We start from the raw sequence: 12,357 nt of genomic DNA on the forward strand, positions 1-12,357 counted from the left end.
CTTGTGGTTTTTGCTTTTCTTCAGCAAATTCCTCTAGAGCCCTGGGAAGCAGCCCAAGGCCCAGGGCACTAAGGGAAGGTCACTTACTTTAGCTTCCTGGCCTCCTCATCAGCTGCCTGGACCTTCCTCAGCCACATCCTCTCTCTTGGTGTCATCCTCTGTACCTCAGACAGTGCCCGCAGGGTCTGCAGGTGGATCTTTTTCTGCATATAGTAATAAAGATTCCCATGTGCAACCCATCCCAAACATGCTCAGAAAAATTCAACAAGTATTTTACAGAAGTATCATTATACTACTGAGAAGGGAAAAGCATCTCAAGACATGCCAAGCGAAAACTAATAAACTCTGGGTAGGTAATTAGCCAAGAAGGACTGTGGTTAATTGGCAATATTTTTTAAACTAGATTTTTGTTTAAAAGCAAATTATGTACTTTGCAAATTTCTGCTCATTTCGTTGCCTATGACTGGTTTTCATAGTGTAAGACAAATTAGGATCTTGGCCATTAAGGAGTAAATAGACTGGCAGACTAATTCAACTATGTGGATAAGACACAATTTTGGAATTAGACAGGCAGGGTTTGAATCCCATCTCTACCACTATTAGCTCTGTAGCCTTGGGCAATTTACTGAATTTCTCTGAACCCCAGTTTTCTCATCCATAAAGAATGGGCTATCCCGAGTATTATATGATATAATGTATGTACAGTGCCTGACATATAAAAGTATCCCAAAATGGTAGTATTATAATAACTAAAAGTTATTGAATATGCCTTATCTTCTAGGCTTCATACAATAGGTATTTTTATGGCAGCATGGCATAGTGATTAATTGCACAGTTAAGAACATTCTCTAGGTTCAAATCCTAGCTCCCAGGCTACATGCTGTATGCCTTTGGGCAAGTTACTTAACCTCTCTATGATCATTTAAATAATAATAATAATAGTACCTACTTTGTAGGGTTGTTGTGAGTTTAAATGAGTTAATTCATGCAAAGAAGCTTATAACAGAGCAAAGCATATGGTCATTACCCCTGAAAATGTTAGCCAAAATTATTCGAGAGCCTCTTTCTTCAGTTAAAGAAATATGCTTACATTAACCATGTATTGAAAGGTCTGCAACCACATTCTCAATGGCATTTGCTTCTGTGCCTGGCTTGGTTAGGGCCCAATAGTGGAATGCCTTTTGCACTCAACTCCCTCCTTAAGAAACACTATGAGGAAACTGTAATGACCACTGTAGGCAGTTCTCATCCCTCTGGAATACAGTTTAGACCAGACCCTCCAGGGGCCATGCAGTTTTCAGGAATACACATGCTTTATTTTGTAAAACCAGATAGAGCCCCTCAAAGCAGTCATAGATCTTGAAAATAACAGTGACAATTTGAAATCAATACCTCATAATGTGAAAGATCACCCGAAGAACTGGATTCGAGCACACTATAATTGTAAGCACAGTCAGGCAAACTGTTTCAAAACTGCAGTGCAAAATGATAGCTAAAGTTAGTCCAGTATTTTAAAAATAAGATACCTACTACTCTCACATATCTTGTTAATAAAATAAAATGAGAAGTTACAGGCATTCTTGAAAAAAATAGGTAGTAACCCAAGAAAACTGGGTTATAGAGGCATGCCTAAAGATTTATCTCCTGAGTTGCAGGGTATTTTAACTGGAGATCATGCATTAAACAAAGACTGAATACCTTTGATGGACCAGTTCCCTCAGTTTGAATGTGGAGATGGAAAACAAACACGGCACAGTTGAGAAACCACTGGACTGGGGGTTAGAGAAGCATATTTGTGTAATTTGGCTTTGAAGATCAAGCTGATGAGGGCTACCATTCTCACTTCACTACCCTGCACAGCTCTGGGAGGGACTGTCATTCTCATTGGAACAAAATTAAATAGCGTTTCTTCAGCAAAATTATAGATTTGGTCTTATCAGTGGTGACCCCTGGAGTTGTACAGTACACAGACTGCACAGCTGCACATGGTTGTTCTGACATAACCTAGTATTCTGGACTCTTGTAAGTTATGGCATAGAAATTTTGAATGAGGTAGGAGAGAGAAATGAGATCAGGAAAAAGATTATGGCTCTTTGTGAAACACACATTCTCTAGTTTCTTTGTATATCTCAAGAAAGTAAATTTTGGCTTATTTTTAATTGTCTCAGGACTCCACAGTGTCAGTTTTTCAATAGATACTCTTCCAGTTCCTGTTAAACAACCAACATGTGAAAGCCATTTATTCTTAATCTGAATGTTCATTAGCATAAATATTACTAAACGTTTGAGAGATGAATTTCTCTATGTACTTACAATGCAGCTGCAGAGCTACCCTGCAGATCTGTAAGCTGTGCAGAGGTTTAAACTTTTATGATTTCAATTTGCTACCACCTGGGGCGAAGGGCTGTGGAACGTCAAGTTACTGAAGCTCCTTAATTTCTTGGCAAGACTTAAGTGAATTCCTGGATACTCCATGCTGTCAGCTTAGCACTAATAGATTTTTTAAGACAAATGCATTTAACATTTACACTCAGTGGGCTTTTTAAAAACAAAGCAATTACTTACACAGCATTAATTATATAAGCTGCCTCCTTCTGACGATTCAAATTCTTGTCTTCCAGGTCATTTCTGAATATCGGCACGTCAGGTGCTGAAAAAAAGAACAGCTGTAACATACCTTAAAGACTCTTCAGGGATGAAGAGGCATAAAATGACCAGTAGCATTTTTTGATCTGTAGTACTACTGACCCGTGTCTGAGGCTTGAAATTGAGCCTACTGAGTAACTATTTTTCCTTCTGTAACAGGTTTAAAACATTACACAGCAGGTCCTGTGGGGTCAGGCTCCTGTCCACCTTTCCAACTTCATCTTGCTCTGCCTGCTCTCTTGCTCCCCGTCACCCAGCCACAGGCAGGCCTTCCCTCAGCTCCAAGAACACACAGTTCTCTCCCACCTCAGGGCCTGTAGTGGACGATGTCTCCACTCCCAATGAAACCAAACAGGACCCTGTGAGGCTTCTGGGCATGAAAGCCTTTCTGTGTCCCCTATTTGTAGGGAATAGGCTTCAACCTCCATGACTTTCCCTGAGTTCCAAAGGGCAGGTTCAAACAGTTGCTAATCAGTGAAGGGAGGGAATGCAGAGAGAAGGGAGGAGCAGTTAAGAAACAATAGTGCAGCCTTGGGACAGGGTCCTGGTTCTGCCTCAAGGGATATACATAACAATACCTTTGAGTTCTTCTGCAGAACTAAAACCACCAACAAATGGAAGATGTTAACTACTTGGTGAAGCATTCTTCATTCCAGAGAGAAGGTCAGAGTTTGATAACCTGGAGAACCACAGAAGCTCATCAGGAGACCACCTGAGGCCAGATTAAAGGAGTGCAGGCCCTGCACATACCCTGATCCTTAACAGCAACCCTGTCCTTGAACCACTGCTATAAAATGCCTCACCAAATACTCCTGAGTTGGAACACACAGTTTTGAGGGTGTGGGTCTTCTGTGTTCCCCTTTGCCTGACAAAGCAATAAGCTATTCTTTTGAACTTCACCCAAAACTTTGTCTCCAAGATTTGATTCAGCACTGGTGCACAGAGGCTGAGTTTTGGCATCACCAGGGCCAGAACTAGGGTGAGACAAGCAAGGCACTCACCTCAGGTACAAATTTAAGGGGCACAAAAAGCTCAGTAACCAAGATAAATAATATTTTAATGCAGTATTATAAAAAAATCAACATTAATAACAAAAAGCCTTGGAGAATACAATAGCAAAAGTTTAAAAAGCGACAAGACCTGGTCCTGAATTTGCACCATTCTACCTCAGTTTCTAACCAAGCTGAACTTAGATCTGCTCGCCAGCAAAGCCAATTTAATGATACCAGGTAGTGGTGAAGGAAAGTACAGCGCTTATTACAGGGCACCAAGCAAGGAGAATGGGTAGCTAATGTTCAAAAGACCCAAATTCCCTGATAGCTTTCAGGGAAGGGTTTTTAAAGGCAACATTTGGGGTGAGGGTTGCAGCTCATGGACTTTCTTCAGATTGGTTGGTGCTGCGGTAACAGGGTGGTGTTTTGGGAATCTTAATCATGAATCTTTTGTTCCAACCAGTCCGGGGTCTACATGCTGATTGTCATCAATACCCCACCTGGGTAGGGGTCCTAGTTTCTGCAGAAAAACTCAAACATATGCATTAGATTATTATGTATATCCCTTGGGGAGGAACTAGGATTCTGTTTTATCACTGAACTGTTGTTTAGGCTATCATTACTTTTCTTGCTTGACTGCTTTTCTTTTGTTTCTGCATTCCCTCAATTCTCTAATTAGGAACTACTTGAGTCTGTTTCTTGGAACTCAGGAAAGGCTTAGGAGACTAAAGCCTTTTTCTACAAATAATGGACACTGTTTCAAGAAACAGTGGACATGGAGGGACTTTCAAATCTGAGATGGCCCTGCAGGGTCCTGCTTGGTTTTAGCTCCACTTTCATCCTAGCCCCATTGGATCCTGTCCTGGAACATTTGATATTTCATTACTATTGAATTTTTTTAGCATTACATTGGATGTTTTTTAAAAAAACACTGCATTACAACATTATTTGTCTGGTTTACTGAGTTTTTGGTGTCCTCTTTAATTTTGTACCAGGGCAAATGCCTCATTTGTCTCATCCTAGTCCCAGGGGATCTATTGGATGCCTTTTGACTATTTTGTTTGTTTGTTTGCTCAAACACCCTTCATTGTGGTTTTGATCCCAACAACCAGCCTCTTTTCAGAAGTCTGCCCTCAAGCAAGTGGAGAGCTATACTCAGGGAGAGCTGAAGGCACCAGGGAGCTCCCAGCACTTCCCCCTCTTATCCTGCTCATCCCATATCTTTAGTGCTTCCCCCTCCAGGGGACAACACCTAAGTCAGAGTTTTGTACCAGCCACTCCCGGTGATCCCAACACTCTCCCTCAGGCTCTTTGTAGGGCATGCTGCTTCTCACCATCTCACTGATGTCACAATGTCACCTGCTCCTTCTCTGACCACCAAAGCCCTTCCCTTCCCTTATTTCACAGCATGCTATTTTGTTTCTTCCTACTTCTTCTGATAGTTTACAATTATTTTATTTACTTGCTTACATTTTCTTGGTTACTGGGTCCTCTTACTAGCAGTCAAGCTTCAAAAAGAAAGGAGTCATATCTGTTCCTATCATTTTGGCACCCCCAAGTGTCAATACAGTGTCAGAGCTCAACGAATGACTGCACATCAAGTCAGCATCCCTGTTTCCTGTGCCTGAGAACAGCACACTGATGAAAAGGTGTGCCCATTTGTGAAGGTGAATGACTACTCTGTGGGTCCTCTTGAAACTATTCATAAAAATTAAAGGAGCAGCTCAATAACAAAAAAACAAACAACCCAATCCAAAAATGGGCAGAAGAACTAAATAGACATTTCTCCAAAGAAGATATACAGATTGCCAACAAACACAGGAAAGAATGCTCAACATCATTAATCATTCGAGAAATGCAAATCAAAACTACAATGAGATATCATCTCACACCAGTCAGAATGGCCATCATCAAACAATCTAGAAACAATAAATGCTGGAGAGGGTGTGGAGAAAAGGGAACACTCATGCACTGCTGGTGGGAATGTAAATTGATACAGCCACTATGGAGAACAGTATGGAGGTTCCTTAAAAAACTACAAATAGAACTACCATATGACCCTGCAATCCCACTACTGGGCATATACCCTGAGAAAACCATAATTCAAAAAGAGTCATGTACCAAAATATTCATTGCAGCTCTATTTATGATAGCCAGGACATGGAAGAAACCTAAGTGTCATCAATGGATGAATGGATAAAGATGTGGCACATATATACAATGGAATATTACTCAGCCATAAAAAGAAATGAAACTGAGTTATTTGTAGTGAGGTGGATGGACCTGGAGTCTGTCATACAGAGTGAAATAAGTCAGAAGGAGAAAAACAAATACCGTATGCTAACACATATATATGGAATCTAAGAAAAAAAATGTCATGAAGAGCCTAGGGGTAGGACGGGAATAAAACACAGACGTACTAGAGCATGGACTTGAGGATATGGGGAGGGGGAAGGGTAAGCTGTGACGAAGTAAGAGAGTGGCATGGACATATATACACTACCAAACGTAGGGTGAATAGCTAGTGGGAAGCAGCCGCATGGCACAGTGAGATCAGCTAGGTGGTTTGTGACCACCTAGAGGGGTGGGACAGGGAGGGTGAGAGGGAGGGAGACGCAAGAGGGAAGAGATATGGGTACATATGTATATGTATAACTGATTCACTTTGTTGTAAAGCAGAAACTAACACACCATTGTAAAGCAATTATACTCCAATAAAGATGATAAAAAAAAATTAAAGGAAATCTGCCTGAGAGATTTGTATTGTAAAAGCCTACAAAGTCTAAAAACAAGGAAACAAACCAAAAAAAACATCCTGAGAGGACACCATTTGCTTTTTGCTTACCATTGAAGGCAGATTCTCTGCAACAAAATTTTTAATCTACAGGAAAACAAAATAAACTCAGCTAATCAATAAAAAGTATTAGTAGGATACAAAATAAGGAGTGGAATAATAAAGGCCCAATGAAACCCCCAGATTTTGTATCATTAGGAATACATTCTTGCACTAACAGGGATACACTTACAAAGTGTAGAGGTAAGATTTTTTTTTTTTTTTTTTTCGGTATGCGGGCCTCTCACTGTTGTGGCCTCTCCCGTTGCGGAGCACAGGCTCCGGACGCGCAGGCCTAGCGGCCACGGCTCACGGGCTTAGTTGCTCCGCGGCATGTGGGATCTTCCCGGACCAGGGCACGAACCTGTGTCTCCTGCATCGGCAGGCGGATTCTCAACCACTGCGTCACCAGGGAAGCCCTAGAGGTAAGATTTGTAAGCCAAGAGCTCAAAGGGTGGATGCTGCAGTTAGGCAAAAAAATCACAATCCAAACTTCTCACATCTGGGGCACCAGGAAACTGGAGTTCACACACCTTCCTTGGCAAAGAGATTGCCTACTAATAATTTCCCCCAGCTTTTAAAAAAAACCTCGTTTCTCCTTTCTGACTGATTATTACTGCATCTTATTCCCACAGCACATCTACAAGTCCTAGAAGGTATATAAATGCTAATATGTGCTTCCAGGTATCCCTTTCATTTTAAATACCTGTAGTTGTTCATCAATGTAAGGAATTTTTTAATTTCTATAGCAGATGGTCTCAATGAAGGACTCTTGTTCAACATGCTGTAATGTTTAAAAAGAAGATTATTGTTCAAATGAACTAAAATATAAGTACAATTTAAAATTGCTTCTGCAGCAATACATTTCTTTCCATACCTTTCCATGACCATGACGGCATTCAGCTGTCTTGGGTATCTCTCAGGGAGAGAAGGAGTGTCGCCTTCAACAATTTTTAAAACGATGGATAAGAAATTGGAGCCAATGAATGCATGATTCATGCAGCACATCTCATACAAAATGCATGCCAGAGACCTGAAGACACAAAGAATTTGAATGAGGAATAAATGTCTTCTTTTAAATTTGATCATCATACAAAACCTCAGATGTGTTAGGGCATTGGTTGTGAGGCACTAACATACACTTTGTTTTCTATTTAAATACATGTTTACTAAAAAGAAACAGGAAAAAGTGAAAACATAAAGCACAAAATGTATGTCTGAATGAAGTCAGCATCAAGTCAGCATCCCTGTTTCCTGTGCCTGAGAACAGCACACTGATGAAAAGGTGTGCCCATTTGTGAAGGTGAATGACTGCTCTGTGGGTCCACTTGAAACTATTCATAAAAATTAAAGGAGCAGCTCAATAACACAAAAACAAACAACCCAATCCAAAAATGGGCAGCAGACCTAAATAGACATTTCTCCAAGAAGATATACAGATTGCCAACAAACACATGAAAGAATGCTCAACATCATTAATCATTCGAGAAATGCAAATCAAAACTACAAGGAGATATCATCTCACACCAGTCAGAATGGCCATCAACAAACAATCTAGAAACAATAAATGCTGGAGAGGGTGTGGAGAAAAGGGAACACTCATGCACTGCTGGTGGGAATGTAAATTGTTACAGCCACTATGGAGAACAGTATGGAGGTTCCTTAAACAACTACAAATAGAACTACCATACAACCCTGCAATCCCACTACTGGGCATATACCCTGAGAAAACCATAATTCAAAATGAGTCATGTACCAAAACGTTCATTGCAGCTCTATTTACAATAGCCAGGACATGGAAGCAACCTAAGTGTCCATCAACAGATGAATGGATAAAGATGTGGCACATATATACAATGGAATATTACTCAGCCATAAAGAGAAATGTAACTGAGTTATTTGTAATGAGGTGGATGGACCTGGAGTCTGTCATACAGAGTGAAGTAAGTCAGAAGGAGAAAAACAAATACCGTATGCTAACAATACATATGGAATCTAAGGAAAAAAAAATGTCATGAAGAGATTACTAATAGGATGGGAATAAAACACAGACGTACTAGAGCATGGACTTGAGGATATGGGGAGGGGGAAGGGTAAGCTGTGACGAAGTAAGAGAGTGGCAGGGACATATATACACTACCAAATATAAATTAGATAGCTAGTGGGAAGCTGCCACTTAGCATAGGGAGATCACCTCTGTGCTTTGTGACCACCTAGAGGGGTGGGATAGGGAGGGTGGGAGGGAGGGTGATGCAAGAGGGAAGAGATATGGGAACATATGTATATGTATAACTGATTCATTTTGTTGTAAAGGAGAAACTAACACACTATTGTAAAACCGTTATACTCCAATAAAGATGTTTTTTTAAAAAAAGGGAAAAAAGAATCACTTTACATTGGAGAATTACATTGGAGAAATCTGACAAACACTACCTTGGCCAGGTGATCAAAAGTCAGCATCAACAGTGATAACGCATGTGGATAGTATGCACCCTCGATAAGATGCGCTGAAAATGGCACTTTACCTCTGTAGTCTTCCTCCTGAAAACCCATACCCTCAGTTTACTCGTGAGAAAAACATTCGACAAAGCCCAAACTGAGGGACATTCTACACAATACCTCACTAGTACTACTTGAAACTGTCAAGGTCATCAAAAACAAGGGAAGTCTGAGAAACTGTTAGTCAAGAGGAACCTAAGGAGACAGGATGACTAAATGTAGTGTGGTGTCCTGGATCAGGAAAGGACATTAAGTGGAAACTAAGGAAATCTGATTAAATGATGAACTCCAGTTAACTGTAATGTATCAATATGGGTTCGTTAATTGTAACAAATGTGCCACACTGATGTAAGATGTTAGTAATAGGGGAAACAGGGTGCAGGGTATGTGGGAACTCTATATTACCGTGTTATTCTTTTTCTGTAAATTTAAAACTGGTTTTTTTTGGGGGTTGTCTTTTTAATTTTTCTTTTTTTAAATTAATTTTTCTTTTATATTGGATTATAGTTGATTTACAGTGTTGTGTTAGTTCCAGGTATGCAGCTAAGTGATTCAATTATACATATAGCCATTCGTTTTTTCAGATTCTTTTCCCATATAGGTTATTACAGAATATTGAGTAGAGTTCCCTGTGCTATACAGTTGGGCCTTGTTGATTATCTATTTTATATATAGTGGTGTGTATATGTTAATCCCAAATTCCTTATTTATCCTCCCCATAAAACTGTCTTAAAATAAAGTTTATTTAAAATATTTTTTTAAAAGCGCAAAATGTATGTCTGAATGAACACTTTTTGTCAGAGGAGAGCAAACAATCCAACAGGAATATGCCTACACATAGTAGGGACTCAATAACTATTTGATCAAGGTAGTAAGAAATTTTTTAATCAACCTCTTTGAAGGAAAAGTAAAATGCAGGTAAATATTGTCTTCCTAAGGCAGTTCAATTAATGTTATATATGCAAAATAAAATTTAAATTTATTAGCCTAGACTTCCCTCTAATGTGTATCCAAGCATTCTGAAAAGGAAGCTGGCATCTTTATTAGTTTTCTAAATAGAATCAATTTGCAAATAGGGTGGGAGAGCGGCAGCCTGCAGCACTCATTAACGTGTGTAATTCTCCCTTCAGGAGTATGAAACAGTTTATTACAGCTCTAGATCAGTCCAACACTAATTTGTGTTAACTATGCAAATCAGTCATCTCTAAACTAGCAGAAAAATATTTTAAATAATCTACATCATTAAGAAAACCAAGGGGAAATTTCTGCCTGAACTTAGTGTTAAGAAAGAACTTTTCTCCTGAATAATGGGTTATTTTTATCTTCTGGCTATTCTGAATTATGTAACTAGCCAGGTCTCCCTTTTCTTATTAGTTGCTTGAAAGATCAGAAATAAATTTGCCTTTGACCTTGTGTAAGCTGTGTTTTATGTAACTTCAATTTTATGTTCTGCTTTCTCAGGAAAGGCAAGGTATATATCAATACATACATACATGAATACCATCATTTTAACCATTTTGTGTGTGTTCAAGAAAATTCTGGATATGTACACTGAAAATGTTTCTGTTCCTGTAAATAATAATAACACTAAAAATTTCAAACTGATTGGTACTTTACATATTACAAAGCACTTTCATATATATCTCAACAGAGCATCATAACTTCCCAGTGTAACAGAGCCAATATTATATTTTTCCCATTTTATACATTACAAAACTGGCTCAGAGAAGTTAAGTGACTTGGCCAAGGTCACACAAGTGACCCTGATTGACTCTTTTTATCTTTTTACCATCTTTATTGGAGTATAATTGCTTTACAATGGTGTGTTAGTTTCTGCTTTACAACAAAGTGAATCAGTTATACATATACATATGTACCCATATCTCTTCCCTCTTGCATCTCCCTCCCTCCCACCCTCCCTGTTCCACCCCTCTAGGTGGTCACAAACCACCTAGCTGATCTCACTGTGCCATGCGGCTGCTTCCCACTAGCTATACACCCTACGTTTGGTAGTGTATATATGTCCATGCCACTCTCTTACTTCGTCACAGCTTACCCTTCCCCCTCCCCATATCCTCAAGTCCATGCTCTAGTACGTCTGTGTTTTATTCCCGTCCTACCCCTAGGCTCTTCATGACATTTTTTTTCTTAGATTCCATTATATGTGTTAGCATACGGTATTTGTTTTTCTCCTTCTGACTTATTTCACTCTGTATGACAGACTCCAGGTCCATCCACCTCACTACAAATAACTCAGTTTCATTTCTTTTTATGGCTGAGTAATATTCCATTGTATATATGTGCCACATCTTCTCTATCCATTCATCCGTTGATGGACACTTAGGTTTCTTCCATGTCCTGGGTATTGTAAATAGAGCTGCAATGAACATTTTGCTACATGACTCTTTTTCAATTATGGTTTTCTTAGGGTATATGCCCAGTACTGGGATTCTGATGGACTCTTGAGTTATGTATTTTTCTTTCCAAATCCAAGACTATTTCCATTATAGAATGTTAGAAAGAGGCGGACATTAGGAGACATCTCACAATATTGACTAGAACGCCAAGATCAATGTCAACCTTATAAATCATGAAAATTATTTAAAGCTCAATAAATTTTCATCCATCTGTAAGACTATTAAATGGTATTTGGTATAGTAGCACATATTTAGATTTCTATACCCAGAAAAACAATTTCCTTCAAATAAAGGTGAGATAAAGACATTTTTAGACCAAGAAAAACTGAGAATTCATGCCAGCAGGAAAGCACTAAAATCCTAAAAGGGAATTCTTCCAAAAGAAGAAAGATGATTCCAGACAGAAACGAGGAATGAAAGAAGGAATGAAGAGCACTGGAAAAAGTAATTTTGTGAATATGTTTAAATCAACATTAACTCTATAAAACTTAACTATCTTATGGGATTTAAAATTATGTGGAATAACATTTCATGACAAAAATAATTCAAAAGACAGAAGAGGGTAAATGGAGTTAAAGTGTCATAAGGTCCTAATATCACTGGAAAGTGGTAAAAGCAGTAATTTTTACTAGACTGTAATAAGTCAAGAATGCATGTTATAACTGCTAGAATTACCACCAAAAGAATAGTAAAATAATGTATAACTGAAAAGCAAAGGTGATATTTTTTATCAAACAACAAAATTCAAATTTTAAAAAAGCAAGAGGGACTTCCCTGGGGGCGAGTGGTTAACAATCCACCTGCCAATGCAGGGGACATGGATTCGAGCCCTGGTCCAGGAAGATCCCACATGTCGCGGAGCAACTAATGCCTGTGCACCACAAATACTGAGCCTGTGCTCTAGAGCCTGCAAGCCACAACTACTGAGCTTGTGTGCCACAGCTACTGAAGTCCATGTGCCTAGAGCCCG

At 39.2% G+C, this 12,357-nt stretch overlaps 1 protein-coding gene across 1 annotated transcript in view; it reads right to left on the reverse strand.

Moving 5' to 3' along the window:
- Window positions 1–12,357, reverse strand: part of NEK11 (NIMA related kinase 11) — a 240,650-nt gene that overhangs the window by 143,539 nt on the left and 84,754 nt on the right. The window contains 7 exon segments of the mRNA XM_067033804.1: window positions 88–203; window positions 1,393–1,435; window positions 2,566–2,620; window positions 2,623–2,650; window positions 7,178–7,209; window positions 7,212–7,255; window positions 7,349–7,504. Coding sequence (XP_066889905.1) covers window positions 88–203; window positions 1,393–1,435; window positions 2,566–2,620; window positions 2,623–2,650; window positions 7,178–7,209; window positions 7,212–7,255; window positions 7,349–7,504 — 474 coding nt within the window.

This window comes from Kogia breviceps, chromosome 5, assembly GCF_026419965.1.
Source record: "Kogia breviceps isolate mKogBre1 chromosome 5, mKogBre1 haplotype 1, whole genome shotgun sequence".
NCBI classification, from domain to species: domain Eukaryota; kingdom Metazoa; phylum Chordata; class Mammalia; order Artiodactyla; family Physeteridae; genus Kogia; species Kogia breviceps.